Below are 15,400 nucleotides of genomic sequence, written 5' to 3'. Positions count from 1 at the left end.
ACTTAGAACCATTTTTCCTCTCATTTTGGTGATTGTCTTCTCCCCATCGACAGGAATAAGCTTTGTACTTGCACTGGAAAATACAAGGGACTTTATGTTAACAGGGAAAATGCGTTCCTCTGCAGCGAGTGGTCCCCGCGTCAGTGGCGCGCTTGCGAACAGCGTCTTCCTTCCGTTTCCTCCTCTAGTTTGGTGGGGGAGGCTGCTGGGCACGTGCTCCTGTGTGGCCCAGGGTTGTGGGAAAGACCCTGAGCGAGATGCACCCGGGCCCCTGGGAGCCCCTCACTCCTGTGTCTTCTTGTCACCGCTTCCTTCCTGAGGAGGGCATTTACTAAATCATCGTGCGGTGCATAAAAGTATGGTCTCAGGTTAAAATGTAAGCAGCGCACCACCTCACACCCATTCCGATGGCTACTGTTAAAAAGAAAAAAAAGAAAACAGAAAATAACAAGTGTTGGAGAGAGAACATGAAGACAGATGTTGGTACCCTGTGCCCTGTTGGTGGGATTGTAAAATGGTGCAGCCACTGTGGAAATCAGTATGCCTCGAAAAATTAAACATAAAATCACCTTATGATCTAGCCATTTCATTTCTGGGTATGGACCCAAAAGAACTGAAAGCAGTTTCTCGCAGAGATATTTGTACACCCACGTTCGTAGCAGCATTACACATAGTAGTTAAAGCGTGAAAGCAGCCCAGGTGTCTTGGGCTGGATGAGTGAACACACAAAGTGTGGTATATACCCACAGTGGAATATTACTCAGCCTTGAAGAGGAAGGAAATTCTGACACAGGCTACAAGACGGATGAACCTCAAAGACATTACGCTAAGTGAACTGAGCCAGGCACGAAAGGACGAGTATTGTACGATTCCACTTATACGAGGTACTTAGTCAAGTTCATAGCGACAGAAAGCAGAAGGGTGGGTGCCGTGGCTTGGAGGAGAGGGATCGGGGACTTAGTGTTTAATGGGCATGGAGCTTTAGTTTTACAAGAGGAAAAGTTCTGGAGGTGGTGGGTGGTGAAGGATGCACAATGACATGAATGTATTTAATACCAATGAACTGTACACTTAAACGTGGTTAAGACGCTTAGTAAAAGAAACTGGAAAATAAAACACTTCGGGAAAAAGTGTGAACTTGACCCTAATATTGAGCACCATGCTGGAACAGAAAGCTGTGTTTGTTTGCAGGTGGCAGGGTTGTCACTAAAGCCCCGCCCCTCCCAAGGTCTCCCTCTGCACCTTGCTCCCCCGGGTGCGCGGTGGGTGCCTGTCTGCTACTTTATGCTGATAAGTGTCTTTGCAGGAGAACCCGGTGTTACCATCACTCTTCCACGTGACTCCCCCCAACCCCTTCCTCCCAGGCGACACTTTTGCCCTTTGCTGCCTTTCAGTTACTTCCTGCCGAGGTATGAACTAGTAAAATATTTGAGACTTAACAGGGGTAACTTACAGCCAGATGGTCCCAAGAGAAGGCGTGAAGATACAGAACCCTAGAGTGAGCAATGATGGGATGCTGAGAGCAGGGCTTGGCATGGGCTGTGCCCCAGCCTGTGAAATCACACCCTTGAGCCACCCCCCATGGCTTCCAGAGACAGGGCCAAGCCTGACTCCGCCCTTGGAGGAATTGGGCTGGTCGGTGTCATGGGAGAAAGGAGCACTTGTCTGAAGCACCTGTGCAGCTGCCGTGGGTGGGCGAAGGCAGAGTTACTGGCTACCTAGGACTCGGGTTCTTGGAAATGAGTGATGGGCCTGCAGGGTTTGGCTCGACACTTCAAACCCCCAGCCCAGAGATGAGCCCGGTGAAAGGGGAGGTTGATGTGCCGGCTGTACTGTTTCCTCGGGGAAGCTGACGGCCTGGCCTGTGTGTTCCTTGTGCCCTGAAGGTCTGTGTGGTTTCCTCGTCCCGGCCACAGTCTCCTGACCAGCTCTTCTCCAGGCAAGTGAGCGACACCTCCGTCTCCCCCAGGACCTCGGACGGCAGCGTGGCCCCCGTGGCTGATTTCGATTATCCCCCAGAATTCTCCTCCTGCCTGGACAACTCTGCGGCCAAGCACAAGCTCCTGGTCAAACCCCGCAACCAGCGGTGCAGCAAAATGCGGCGTCTGTCCTCGGTAACCGGGCAGGGGCAGGGTGGGCGGGTCCCCCCCCCCGAAGTGCCGAGCTGGTCCAGGGTACCTTCTCAACACCCCACCATCTTGTCTTGAGGGAAGGAGGGAGGGGATGTTGGTCTACGAGCATCTCTTTCTCAGCCCCGTCATTCTCTGTGGCCAGGCGGACCCCACAGCCCGCTTCTCAGCTCCTCTGGGAATGACCACTGGGCAGTGGAGAAGGTGACAACCCTACATGGACCTCGAGCCCCTGGTCCCCTCCCCCCCGCGAGGGCTGTGGGACCATGACCATGCTGCAGGAGCTGGGGGTGCTCATGGTTTCAACCTAACTCAGATATGTCCCTCCCGTCCTAAGCACTCATTCATTCGGTCTTCATTCTGCAACGCTTGCCAAGAACCTGCTCTGCGCCTTGGGTCCCCTACCTTCCCACTGTCTTCAGTGTGATGTCCACACTGCGGGCCTGGCGCAGCCGGGCCCTGCCCACCTCCTTCCATTCTCACTCAGCACGCTGTGGCCTCCCTTCTGCTTCTGGCACTCACCGAGCTGCCTCCCACCCCAGGCCTTGGGACCGGCTGTGTCCCCTGCTCAGTCCTTGGGGGATGGGTTCCGAGGCCCTCCCCAAAGGGGCTCCCCAGGAACGTCCTGTGGAAAGCAGCCCACCTGCCCATCACCCCGGGCACTTCCTCCACGGCACTGGCTATACACGGACGTGACCTTTGTAAATGGAGGTGCTCACTTGTTTCTTGCCAGTCTTCCGTGAGCAGACTGTACTTCTAGCCCTGGGGCGACACTAGTCACAGAGCTGACATTGCGTGGACATTAGTTGAATGCGTGAATGGATGAACAAACGCGTGAATGACCAAGGGAGAAGCTGAACAGCTAGAATGGACACTGCCTGGGGCGAGGACCTACTTAGCAGCACAGGGGTGGTGCCCCTGTAAGGACAGACCCTCCTTGGTGTGCTGCCCGGGCAGTCATCAGCTCGTCCCTCTGGGAGCTGAGAACTCGCTCGTGCAGTGCTTTGTCTTCACGGGACCAGGGGCTCGAGGTCCATGTAGGGTTGTCACCTTCTCTGCTGCCCAGTGGTGCCTGCGATGCCTCATCCCCAGAGGAGCTGAGAAGCGGGCTGTGTGGTCCGCCTGGCTGCAGAGAATGACGGGGCTGAGAAGGAGATGCTCATAGACCCAAAATCCCATCTGGCACAGGAAAACGAGCAAACAGAAAACCTTGGCTGTCAAGATTGTGATATTTATTACAAGTTTGAAAAACCTATTCAGGGCTGCATTTGGCTGGACCCGTCTGCCCCCGCCAAAGCAGGGGTTGGGGAAGAGGAACGCACGGAAGGCCAGCTTAGGTTTTGGTTGTCTCAGCATGTTTGTTACCCTGCTGCTCAGAACCGTGCCCCGTCGTGGCTCTGGCGCAGTAGAAGTGGAACGCCCGTAAATGTTTATACTGACATCTCACCACCCCAGCTGGTCCTCATCCCAACCCAGGCAGTGCCAGGAGAGGGAATATTATTAACTCTGTTCTGTCGGGAGCAGCGTGATTAGATGACTAGCCCGAGGTCGCCTGGCTGGCAGAGCTGCCAGCAAGTCCCGGGTGTCAGAAACAGATGCTTCCTCTCCACACCGTGGATGGGAGAGGTGCCCATCGTGCCCGTCCTCTGCCCATAGATGATGTGCATGCTGCCCAGAGACACTTTCTTTCTGGCAAGAGGAGGGTGATGAGCAGGCAGCCATGCTAGAGTCTCCTTCTGGGTGCGGGCTGAGCAGTGGGTCCCCTGCTTCCAGTTCCTCGGGAGGGTCCCAGGGGGTGAAGCTGCTCTGAGGGCCCAGAGCGGGAGGCAAGGTGTGGGTGGCGGAGGTGGAGCGGGTATCCGCATCCTTCCTGCTGTCCTGGCCAGAGAGCCCAGGCTCGGGTAGGTGCCGCTTTGTTCCCTGCAGAGCCTCTGCTCAGCATCGGGGGGGGGGGGGCACCCTCTGGAGCGCACGCTCCGTGCCAGCCTTCCTTCTGCCTGGCCTCCCACCGTAACCCCTCGGAGCTGCCAGTGGCTCAAGCTGGATGTGCTCAAGCCAGGCCCGCTCCTCAGCTTTGTGTTGACCTAATGTGGGTTCCAGTAGTTTGAAAACATGAGCCACCGTCCTAAAGGGGTTTCCACATCGAGGATTTCCTGTAGTAACAAAAGGCCAGTCACACCTTAGGAACCTGCAGCTTTTGAAAATTCTTCTGGGGATTTCACATCTTCCCCTTTTGGAATCCAGGGGAATAGGGTTGTGCATCTTGGCAAAGCTAGCTTAGGTGTCGTCACAAACATCCCAGTTATGTTGTGTTAGCAAGCAGATGCCAGCTGGAAAATGTTAAAACAACAACAATAACCTATTGCAAACACTTCTCTGGGTGTTTGCTAAAAAGAAGGAAGGAGGGCACTGCCCTTGTGCAGAAGCCTGGGTGACTCTATAAAGTCTAAAGACAGGTCTGAAATCAGGAACTTTTCAAAAACACCAGCCTCAGTGCCCTCAGCCTTTCGGTCATTTTCACATTTGCTTGTGAATGAATCATGACTACCTTGATCTCCTTTCCTTCCTAAGAGAGCAAGAACTGACTTTGTGGATGGTGGGGAGGAAGTGGACCAAATCTAGATTCCAGAGACCTTTCGGAAGAAAAATAGCACGAGGCCGTGACTTACTGCTAAGCCAGGCAAAGCCTCCTGTAGGAGTGGGATCAGAGCTAGCTCTGGGGGTGCTAGTGGAGCCCTGGAGGTGTGGGCTGGAGGGCAGCCGGCCAGTCACTCAGGCCCAGAGTCTGGTACGTAAAATGGCAGGGGCTTGGCTTGACCAGAGCAGGGAGTGGGAGAGACCATTTAAAACGGCAGAATAGATTGTCTATTTTATGTATAGTAGTGTGTCTATGTTAATCCCAGCCTCCTAATTTATCCCTCCCCCCACCTGAGAATCTGAAAAAGAATAGATATATGTATAACTAAATCACTTTGCTGTACGCCTGAAACTCACACAACATTGTAAATCAACTATACTCCAGCATAAAATAAAAATTTCAAAAAGACAAAAAAAATAAAATAAAAAACGGCAGAATATAAGACTTCAAATTTAGCTGAAAAGTTTGGGCGTTATCCTGTCAGCTATGGTTTGCTGTTGACCGTGGTGGGATGATAGGAATCATGTTTTAGGCAAACCAGCCTCTGCCTTTGCTATGAGGGTGCATTCCTGCAGAGAGAAGGAATCGGCTGGGGACACTGGCTCTGAGGCAGCACAGGGGGTCAGAGAGGGCAACAGCTTTGCCCCTGGGCCACTTATTAGCTCAGCCTTGGCCAAGGCAGGGACCTCTCTGAGTTCCCAGTTCTCCAGGTGCAAGCAGGAAATAATAATCCTCTCCCCACTGGAGCCAATCAGGGAGTTAGTGAGGTAACCATGTCGAGCACAGAGCATGGCAGACCCGGCCGATGCTAGTCCCCTTCCCTTTGCTTCACTCTGTAGAGCAGTGTCCACTGGTTTCTAGCTTGGCCTTGAGAGCCTCAGGCAACGTTTATTTTAGGGGCATAGCGGCCTCAGTTCTGCTGAAAGCTGAACTTGGGAGGCAAGATTCCAGTAAGGGAGGATTAAGAAAAGACAGCTGTGTGTGAATGTCCACTTGAGTGCCAGCTTTAGAGACATTCTGCTTCCCTTAAACCTAATTAAACCTTGAACACGATGGGGAGGCCATAGGCTTCCTAATACTCGTCCTAATGATGCTGTCTTTTGTCCACTTTATTCCTCTTAGAGAGCGCAGTCCGAATCCCTGAGCGATCTGACGTGTACCCCAGAGGAGGAGGAATACGACGAGAAGCCGCTACCCAAAGTCAGCACGGAGGAGAAGCCCAGTTCTGGGCAGCAGGAGGGGGGACAGGACAGAGGCGCTGAGCCTGGGGGGCAGGCGACCATGCTGCCACCTGTGGGGCCCCGTGCGCGGCGGGCGCGCCTGCAGCACTGCCCGGCGTTCACCGCTAGCACCGAGGATGAGAACCCCCCGGGGGAGAACCCCTCCAGCCTTTTGGCCACGCCGGAGGTCATGGAGGTCACAGAGCCCGTGTCGAGCCCACACCCCCGCTCGGAGTCCCCGTCTTGCCCAGAAGGCTCCCCGCACCCTCACCCTAATCCCGACAGCGAAAACCCAAGGGAGGAGCTGTCCCTGGAAACCCGGTGTCCCCCCGGCGGGGACACAGCAGACGAGGTGGTTTGTGCTTCGGGAGACGTCGAGGGTCGATTATCTCCCTGCATCCCCGAGGGGGACACGACCCCTCCCGAGCCCGGACCCATAGCCACCTGGGAGACGCCCTCTGGTCCCAACGGGCCAGACCACACCGGTCCGAAGGAGGTGCGACTGACTCTGGACGCTCCGGGTCCCGAGGGCGCAGGGCCAGCAGCCCCGGCCCCCAGCCCGCCGGCCCCCAAGAGCTGCTTGAAGCACAAGGCCTCCGCTGCGACAGCGAACGCGAACCTCGGCGCGGCCCCCTCACCGCCTGCCTCGGCGTCGCCTGCAGAGGCGCCCGCATCCCGATCCCTGGACCAGGAGACGGCGCCCCCGGAGCCCCCCAGGGCCGAGCGGGAGGGATCCCCCACGGAGGCGGTGGCGCCGGAGCGCAAGATGGAGCGAGGAGGCCGCGAGGCGCGGGCCGCCAAAAAGTTCTCGGTGTCGTCGGGCCGCGAGTGGCCGCGCGCGGGGGGCCGCCTGCTGGAGCCCCGAGGCCCCGCCGTCCGGCTGCCGCTTCTCAGGAGCGGTCCGGCCTGGAAGAGCGAGGCCGCCCTCGAGGACCTCCCGGCGCCCGCCGAGCCCCAGGGCCTGAAGCCCGGTCCTCGGAAGCCGCCCGCCCCGGCCGAGCGCGGCTCTCCGGACGCGGCCACCGCGGACCCCGGCCCAGCCGCCCGGGAGAGGCCCGCGGGCGGGGACGGAAGCCCCTTCCCGGTCAAGCTCCGCTCCACGTCTCTGTCCTTCAAACACAGAGAAGCGCCCTGCCCGGAGGGGAGGGGAATCAAGAGGTACAGCGCGGAGGTCAGGCTGGAGAAAGGAGGGCTGACCTTGCTCTCCAGGAACGACAAGGGTCCGCCCGGGACGGGCCCCGCCGCCCGAGGCGCCAGGTCTCCCAACGAGCCTGGGAAGGCGAAGACCCGGTCCACCGAGCAGCTCAGCTCCAAGCCTCCCCTGCCCAGGAAGCCGCTACTGCAGACCCTCACCCTCCCCCAGCTGCCCGCGCCCCCCGACGCCAGCCCCCGGGACCCCGAGAAGGTAGGGCCGTCCGCCGACCCCAGGAAGGAGAGCCAGGCGGCGGAGAGGAAGTCGCCCCACAGGGCAGCTGGTAAGAGGCCCGCGTGGAGCAGCCTGGGGAGGGTGTTCGCGAAGGGTCAGGGCTGTGGGGAAATCAGGTCAGTTGGAATGTCTTGCTGGACGTCTGGCAAGGTATTGATATATAAATGCATTGGGTAAAAACCTTGCTGGGGAACTGGAGGAAAAGTCAAAATTCCTGTTGGTACCACCAACATGTTTGATCAAGAGTTAGGAGTAGAGACTGGGGAAGGGAAACAAATAGCAAGGTTTTGTGTAAGTTCTGAGAAGTCAGGAAAATGTGGAAACTCGTTTTGCAGCGTCTTCCGAGAGGAGCTGGGCCTCTCAGTGGATCACTCAGACCCTTTTTCCTCCAGAAGGGGTATCCCTCCTGGGCAATGTGTGCTCTCATGGGTGGAGGCCCTCCTGGGGCCTCACCTGGTTCTTGGTTATAAATGAAGCATCTGGCTCCACTGTCACTTAGCATCATTCCGACCTTTCCCCCAAAGGAAGAATTTCATCCTGTTTAATAATAATCAGGCTTACAGGGCCCAGCCTCACACAGGAAGAGTCCCCTCTGTTGGAGTTCTGAGTCTCGTAAAATCTGAGCTCTTCATCAGGTGGGCCTGAACTGTCCCAAAAGGGAGATGGTGTTAAGATTGGGGCAGAATGTAAGACTCTTGTAAAGCAACTGTCTTTTAAAATGAGCAGAGACAAAATAGATGACCTTTCTCTGTCTTTGACATTTGTCACTCTATATAGTGTTTCAGATGGAATCTGTTGGAAATGGGTATTTTCAGTGGAGCTGAAGAATCTCTCGTTGTTGGTTTCTTTTATTGATGGAAGTCAGTGTACCAAAATGGAACTAGACATGCGAGTCATGCGTGTGTGGGTGTGGGTGTGGGGGTGTGTGTGTGTGGGTGTGATGGGAGCACTAAGGAGAAATTTTCCATGGCAGATTTTATAAAACAACACAACTTTCAGGATATTTTAAGTGGCTGCTCTAAGTTCAGGAGTCTGTTTAATCACTGCATTGTGGAACAGAGAGGAAGTAGAACCCAGTTCTCTCAGGGACCCCACACCCTAAAAGGAGGACGAAGCACACACACGAAGACAGGTTTAAAGACGTTCTAGGCTTCTGTGTCTTCTTCCTAGGAAGTTAGTAAAAGTGCAGTGTATAAAGGGCTCTGAATTCTTAAGGCGATACCCAAAGATGCAGGCGATTCCAGGGAGAAGTTTCGGGAAAACGCCCCCAGAAGAGCCTACACGTGCAGCCTTCCTGATCCAGGCCCCTTGGCTCCGCTGCGATTTGCTGTTGCTGCTGCCGCTACATTAGGGTCATCAGTGAGGGAACTTTGGGGGAGGTTCAAGCTGTAGCTGATTATCCACTCTGCAAATTTCCAGGTTATTGAAGCTGTTACAGAGTGATTCAAAACGCCATTGAAATAGCCAGGGCGGAGGACGGTGCAGATAAAACCCTGACGTCAGCACCATCCGCCTTCGTGGGCTAGAATTGAAGATGTCTCTCTTGCTGAATGAACAGAACTTAAAGACAGGATACTCAGCTTCACGGTCAGATCTGGAAAAGAAGCTTCAGAGGGCGAAGCTCGACACGTTGATAATTTATAACTTCCTCAGCTTAAGCTGTGAGAGTCAGGCTTTGTTCACTGTCAACTGGCTGGAATGGTCTATAGTTAGAGAGCTTCTGTTTTTCCTTTTGATTTGTAAAGTACAATATAATATTTATTAATGGCTTTGCTTAAATAGAAGAGAGTTGTGTTGTCCGACGTAGCACTCCCTAAGCCACAGAAGTAACTGACTCAGATGAATTCTGGAGTGGAAGAATCTAGGTTGCTTTAGGGGGCAAGGGTAGTGATTTTCATTTCGATGCAAAGAGAGGAGATAATTCTTACATTCTCTTGGGAAACCGACCCTCCCAGGGTGGATGGTATTTGAGGGACGAGAGCCAGGCAGGCTGGGGCTGCTGTCTGGTGCCCCCTGGGACCGTGGGGTCTGGGGGCTGTCTCCTGCAGGCCAGATCAGAATCTCAGAACCCCAGGCTCCCAGAGCCCATCAGTGAAGCAGCCTCCACCCCTTCCCCAGACCCTGGGTCTGCTTGTGGTTCAGTTCGTTATTATTTCTGCTCTCGCCCTCATGGCTCCCAAATTATAGCAGCTGAAGGCAATTAAATTCGTGTAAAACATACAGATAATAAAACGTTGTGATAACAGCATTACCCAGTTTTCCAGGAAGGCCTAATTACTGCTGTTTATTATCTTGTGGTGGCAGGCGCTTTTAGCCAGAGCTCCCAGATGGGCTGCCATCTCCCCTGCCCCCCTTCCAGGGGTGCGCAGCATACAGTTGGGTTATGGAGGTGTCCCAGATGGGCACAGTTCCATCTCCGGGACTCCATCTAGTTTGTCCCAGCACTCCTGCTTCTTCCCCCACCTGTCGCCTACACCCTGTCTTCCTTCCTTGAAGACGGAGAAACCCCGGGGGTGTGGGATTCGGGGAGGATAAGATGGTTGTTGGCAATAAACAGAGGAGCCCAGCTTGCTGACCGGGCTGAGCCTCACAGGGCACCTTGGGGGGGTCGCTGTGAGCCCAGTGTGTTTGTGCTCGTTGATGCAAAGGAGACCAGTCAGTCTGCGCACTTGCCATAGGAGGTGAATGGCCCTGGGTTATCAGCCCTGTTCACGTGTGCAGACGGTCCCCATCCTCCTGTGGGGCCAGTCCGTCCCAGTCTAAATCACCAGTCGGGAAGCAGCTTCCTGCGCTCAGGATTAGAATTGGAACAGGAAAAATGGTGAAATACACAAAACGTACAGAAAAAAGTAGTCGTCCGTAGGTCCACTCTCTGGATGTTATTCCTGTTGGCCTTCCTTCTAGTCTCCTGTGTGTGTGTGTGTGTGTGTGTGTGTGTGTGTGTGTGTGTGTGTGTTTTATTTTCTAGTGGTAGACACTTAGATATTTTGGAGAGTAGCTAGACAAAGCACTGTTCTCACCAGGGGCCTCATTTGATCACCAGCCCCTGCCTCTAGTCCATGCTCGTTCCCTCCAGACCGGGCTGGTGCCAGTGGCACACCAGGTCCTGGAGCCAGTCCTCCCTCATTCATGCATATTCGTTCTTCCAACAAACATTCATGTACTCCTGCCATGCACACTGCACTGTGCTGGCCCTAAAAGGTGGTCAGGAAGAGAACGCCAGCCCTGCTGTGCGGGAGCTTAGGGGCCCGGGGAGGCAGGTGGCGGCGACTGTAGGTAGATGCCCATCTTTCTTTGGATGGCAGGGAGATTTTCTGGAGGAAATGAGCTCGAAAAGACTGTCACCGTCTCTAACGACAAAGTTATTTCAGTGTATTCAAGTTCATTTGAGTAGAATACAAGGCGTTTGGTGGGATTTTGTGTTGTTTGTTTGGTTTTTTTGTGTGTGTGTGTATGTGTGTGTGTATATATATATATATATATTTACAGGTCTTTTATTCTTAAAGAAAAGCAACTTTGTTCACACCTGCCTTTCTTTTTAGCCTTATCCATACCCTCATGGTCCCTTCCTGGCAAGTGTGGTCCACACCCTGGGCCTCCATTTCCCCACCTTTCCTGTGCTCCTCTGCTCATCCTCGCTTGCCTCCCAGTGCGATCACTCTCCTCGGCTAGGACCACCCCCGTAGCAGAGCCCGTAGTGAAGCCACACCCCCTCAACAGTTGTGCTGGTGGTCCTGCAGGTTCCCTTCCCCCGCCACTCTGCCCCTCAGGTGGTCCCGGTCATAAGAGTGCAGAGCAACGCAGAGGCTGAATCCCGGCTTTCTAGCCAGAGAATCTTGGGGTGTGAAAAACCACAGAAGGGAAACACCTGAGAAGGGTCCTTCACATACAGTATGAAATCCTGGGCTTGGCCCTGAGATGCACCTGCAGATCAGCACAGAAGAACCTTTGAGAATTTTAACAGGACCAAGTCTCAACATAATACTCAAAATGTCTAGGATACAAACCAAAATTATTCAACCTACAGAGTACCATGAAAACCAAAAGAATTCTCAAAGAAAGAGGCAATCAACAAGCATCAACCCTGAGATGATCCAAAGGTTGGAATTATTAGAAAAAGATGTTAAAGCAACTGTTATACCACAGTTCCAAGATGTAAGGGTGAGCACTCTTGAAACAAATGGGAAGATTCTCTGTAAACAAACAGAAGCTATTTTTAAAAGCCAAAGAGAAATTTTAGAACAGGAAAATATAACAAATTAAAAATTCACTGGAAGAGTTCACTAGGAGAATGGAGATGATAGAAGAAAGGGTCAGTGAACTTAAAGATAGATCGATAGAAAACATCCTGAACACAAAGAGAAAAAAAGATTTTTAAAAAAGCCTTGGGGGCCCGAGCAACAATATTAAAAAGTCTAACATTCATGTCATAGGAGTCCAAGAGAAGAGGAGAAATAGATTTGAATAGAAAAAAATACCTGAAGAAATAATGACTGAAAACTTCCTACATTTTGGAAAAACAAATTTATAGATCCACGGAGCTCAGGCAAATTACTTTTGCACCCTTGTAAAAAATGTGGCCATATCGTTTGGTTTTACTTCACCTTTTCAACAAATGGTTGTGGAGCATGTGAACATCCATACGCAAAAACGTGAACTTTGACCAAAGTCTCACATCATATACAGAAATTAACTCAAAGGATTCACTGACTTACAAGTAAAATGAGGGGACTTTCCTGGTGGTCCAGTGGCTAAGACTCTGTGCTTCCAATGCAGGGGGCCCGGGTTCAATCCCTGGTCAGGGAACTAGATCCCACATGCTGCAGCTAAGACCTGGTGCACCCAAATAAATAAATATATTTTTTTAAAAGGTAAAATGAAACTATAAAACTTGTAGGAACTTAGGAAAAAAATGTTTGGAGCATAGGACTAGGCAAAGAGTTCTTAGACTTGACATCAAAGCATAATCCATGAAAGGAAAAATTGATGAATTGGACCTAAGAATTTAAAACTTTTGCTCTGCCAAAGACCCCATTAAGAGGATGAAAAGACAAGCTATGCGTTATGAGAAAATATCTGCAAACCATATATCCAGTGAAGGACTGGTATCTAAAATATATAAAGTATTCTCAAAACTCAACAGTACAAAACCAAAAAATACATTAGAAAATGGGCAAAAGATATGAATAGTTATTTCACCAGAGAGAATATACAGATGGCAGATAAGCACATGAAAGATATTCATCATCATTAACCCTTAGAGAAACACCAATAAAAACCCATAATGAGATACTATCACATTAGTATCTCATTTTAGCCATGTTAGAATGGCTGAAATTAAAAATGCTGCTAATACCATGTGCCCAGGGGGTTGCAGGACAACTGGAATTCTCACTCATTGCTAGTGGAAATGCACAACAGTACAGTCACTTTGTTTTTGTTTTTATTATTATTTATTTATTTATTTGGCTGTGCCAGGTCTTATTGCAGCCAGCAGGCTCCTGAGTTGAGGCATGTGGACTCTTAGTTGCGGCATGCATGTGGGATCTAGTTCCCTGACCGGGGATCAAACCCGGGCCCCCTGCATGGGGAGCGTGGAGTCTCAGCCACTGGACCACCAGGGAAGTCCTTGGTACAGTCACTTTGGAAATTGGCAGCTTCTTACAAAATTAAAAGTACACTTACCTTATAGCCCACCAATCCCACTTCTAGGTATTTATCCTAGATAAAGGAAAACTTAGGTTAACCAAAAGCCTGAACACAAATGTTTATAGCAGCGTTATTCATAATCACCAAAAACTAGACACGACCCAAATATCCCTCAACTGGCCAGTGGATAAACAACCCACACAATGGAATATTAGTCAGCAGTGAAAAGGAATGAACTGTTGACACACACGATAACGGATGGATCTTAAATGCATATACTAAGTGAAAGTAGCCAGTCTCAAAAGATTATCAAGTGTATTATTCCATTTATATGATGCCTGAAAGAGGCAACAATACAGAGACAGAGCAGATCAGCAGGTGTCAGGGTTTGGGAGTAGAGGGTGCGGTCTGACTACAAAGGGGTGGTACCAGGGAATTTTGTGGGGTGTTGACATTGTTCTGCAGCCCATTTGTGATGGTTGTTAGAAGAATCGAAGCATGTGTTCAAACTCATAGAACTGTACGACAGAAAAGATGCATTTCACTACATGCAAATTTTAAAATAATCTTTTAAATGGCACAAAAAATAGGTAGTAGCCTCCTTTTCACCCACCTCTGAACCTCTCTAATCTCACACACACACACACACACACACACACACAAGGAACCACACTAACAGATTCATCCCAGCTCTTTTCCCATGGCCATTGCAGTCGTAGGTACATCAATGTTGATATATAGGCACAGCAATCCTTTCTTAAAAATCACAAAAACGCATGTTGGCTTGCAATTAGATATTTTCAGTCCACAAGAAAGACTGGGCATCTTTTCTGATCAGAATGAGCCACTTGTCCTCATTCTTTTTAAGGGCTACAGAGTGCATGTACCATATTTTATTTAGCCGTTCCCCTACTGAAGGGAGTTCCCATTGTTTTGAGGTTTTTCCCTTTTGCTAACAGTGGTGCAGTCACCCTCCTTGTTCGTTTCAGCTGTGTGTGTTCACACAGTTGTTTGTCCAGGCCAGATGCTTTTTTGTATTCTTCTTTTTTTTCTTTTTTGACTGCGCTCTGCGGCTTATGGGATCTTAGTTCCCCGACCAGGGATTGCACCCCGGCTCTTGGCAGTGAAAGTGTGGAGTCCCAACCACTGGACGGCCAGGGAATTCCATATCTAGGCTAGATTCTTAAAAGTGGGTTTTCTGGCTCACAGAGCTTGTGAGGTTTTAATTTAATACACAACTTCAAATGACCCTCCGTAAAGGTCGTACCAGTTTACACTTCTAAGAGCAGAGCAGAGACTATTTCCCCGCCCCCTCATCAGCACTAGGCATTATCAGTCTATTTTTAATTTCTTTTTTTTTCAATCTGATGGATGAAGAATGTCAGTCATGTTTTACACCTTGGTCAGCAAGTCCTGGTCATCCTAATGTGACATGTCTTTATCCACCTGCACCCAGGCCAGCCCTCAGCAACCTTTAACCTGACACCTGCAGCACCTCCTCCCGCAACTCTCTCCTCACCCTCTCTTCCCAAGTCATGGGTCTAACAGCGGAGCTTTCCTCTTTAAAACGTCCCGATGCCTTCCCATTATATTTAGAATAAAATTCAAAGTCCTGCGTGAGGCATTTGAGGCTTCTTAGATTCTGGCCAAAGTCAACATTTCTGCCTTCCCTAGTCCATCTCCCACTCCTTCCCTCCCTCTGATATCTCCAGCCCCACCCCTGCCACCTGGTCCCTGAGAACATCAGGGGCTTTGATCCTCTACAGTGTCTGTGCCTGGGGGAGGGGCGGGGCTCCTGGCCTGCAGTGGGTGGCCCTCAGCCGTGTGTGTGTGTGTGTGTGTGTGTGTGTGTGTGTGTGTGTGTGTGTGTGTGTGTGTGTGTGTGTGTGTGTGTGTGTGTGTGTGTGTGTGTGTGTGTGTGTGTGTGTGTGTGTGTGTGTGTGTGTGTGAGAGAGAGAGAGAGAGACCAGGTGCTGGGACAAGGCTGGGAAGCAAGCCAGGCAGGTGCTGGGTGGGGAGATTGAAGAGCCTGGGTTTGGAGGCTTGACTCTGAGGTGCACCCCTCAGGGGCTGTGGGATTCGGAGCCAATGAGTTTCTCAACCTCTGTGTCTTAACTTCCTCCTTTGTAAAATGAGGTTAGTAGTAACTCACGGGGCAGCAAGAGCATTTTCACTGCCAACTGTGATACAGTCTCACATGGTACAAGTCATACTTCCCTAAGGAGGTACCGAAACCTCCTCTGGGCGGCGGAGACCAGCGAGCGGGCGTGGACTCTCCTGTCCCGGTTCTGCTGCAGGCACGGCTCCGTAGACGTGAGACCCCAGAGAGAACGTGTGC

The 15,400-nt window shown here is 51.5% G+C and overlaps 1 protein-coding gene across 1 annotated transcript in view; it reads left to right on the top strand.

Moving 5' to 3' along the window:
- CRACDL (CRACD like) overlaps nucleotides 1–15,400 on the top strand; it is a gene marked incomplete at its 3' end in the record, with an annotated part of 62,005 nt that overhangs the window by 35,217 nt on the left and 11,388 nt on the right. The window contains 2 exon segments of the mRNA XM_082672897.1: nucleotides 1,887–2,114; nucleotides 5,890–7,462. Coding sequence (XP_082529023.1) covers nucleotides 1,887–2,114; nucleotides 5,890–7,462 — 1,801 coding nt within the window.

This window comes from Grampus griseus (assembly GCF_964374135.1).
Source record: "Grampus griseus genome assembly, chromosome: 15".
NCBI classification, from domain to species: domain Eukaryota; kingdom Metazoa; phylum Chordata; class Mammalia; order Artiodactyla; family Delphinidae; genus Grampus; species Grampus griseus.
This window is presented reverse-complemented; position numbering and strand designations above follow the sequence as displayed.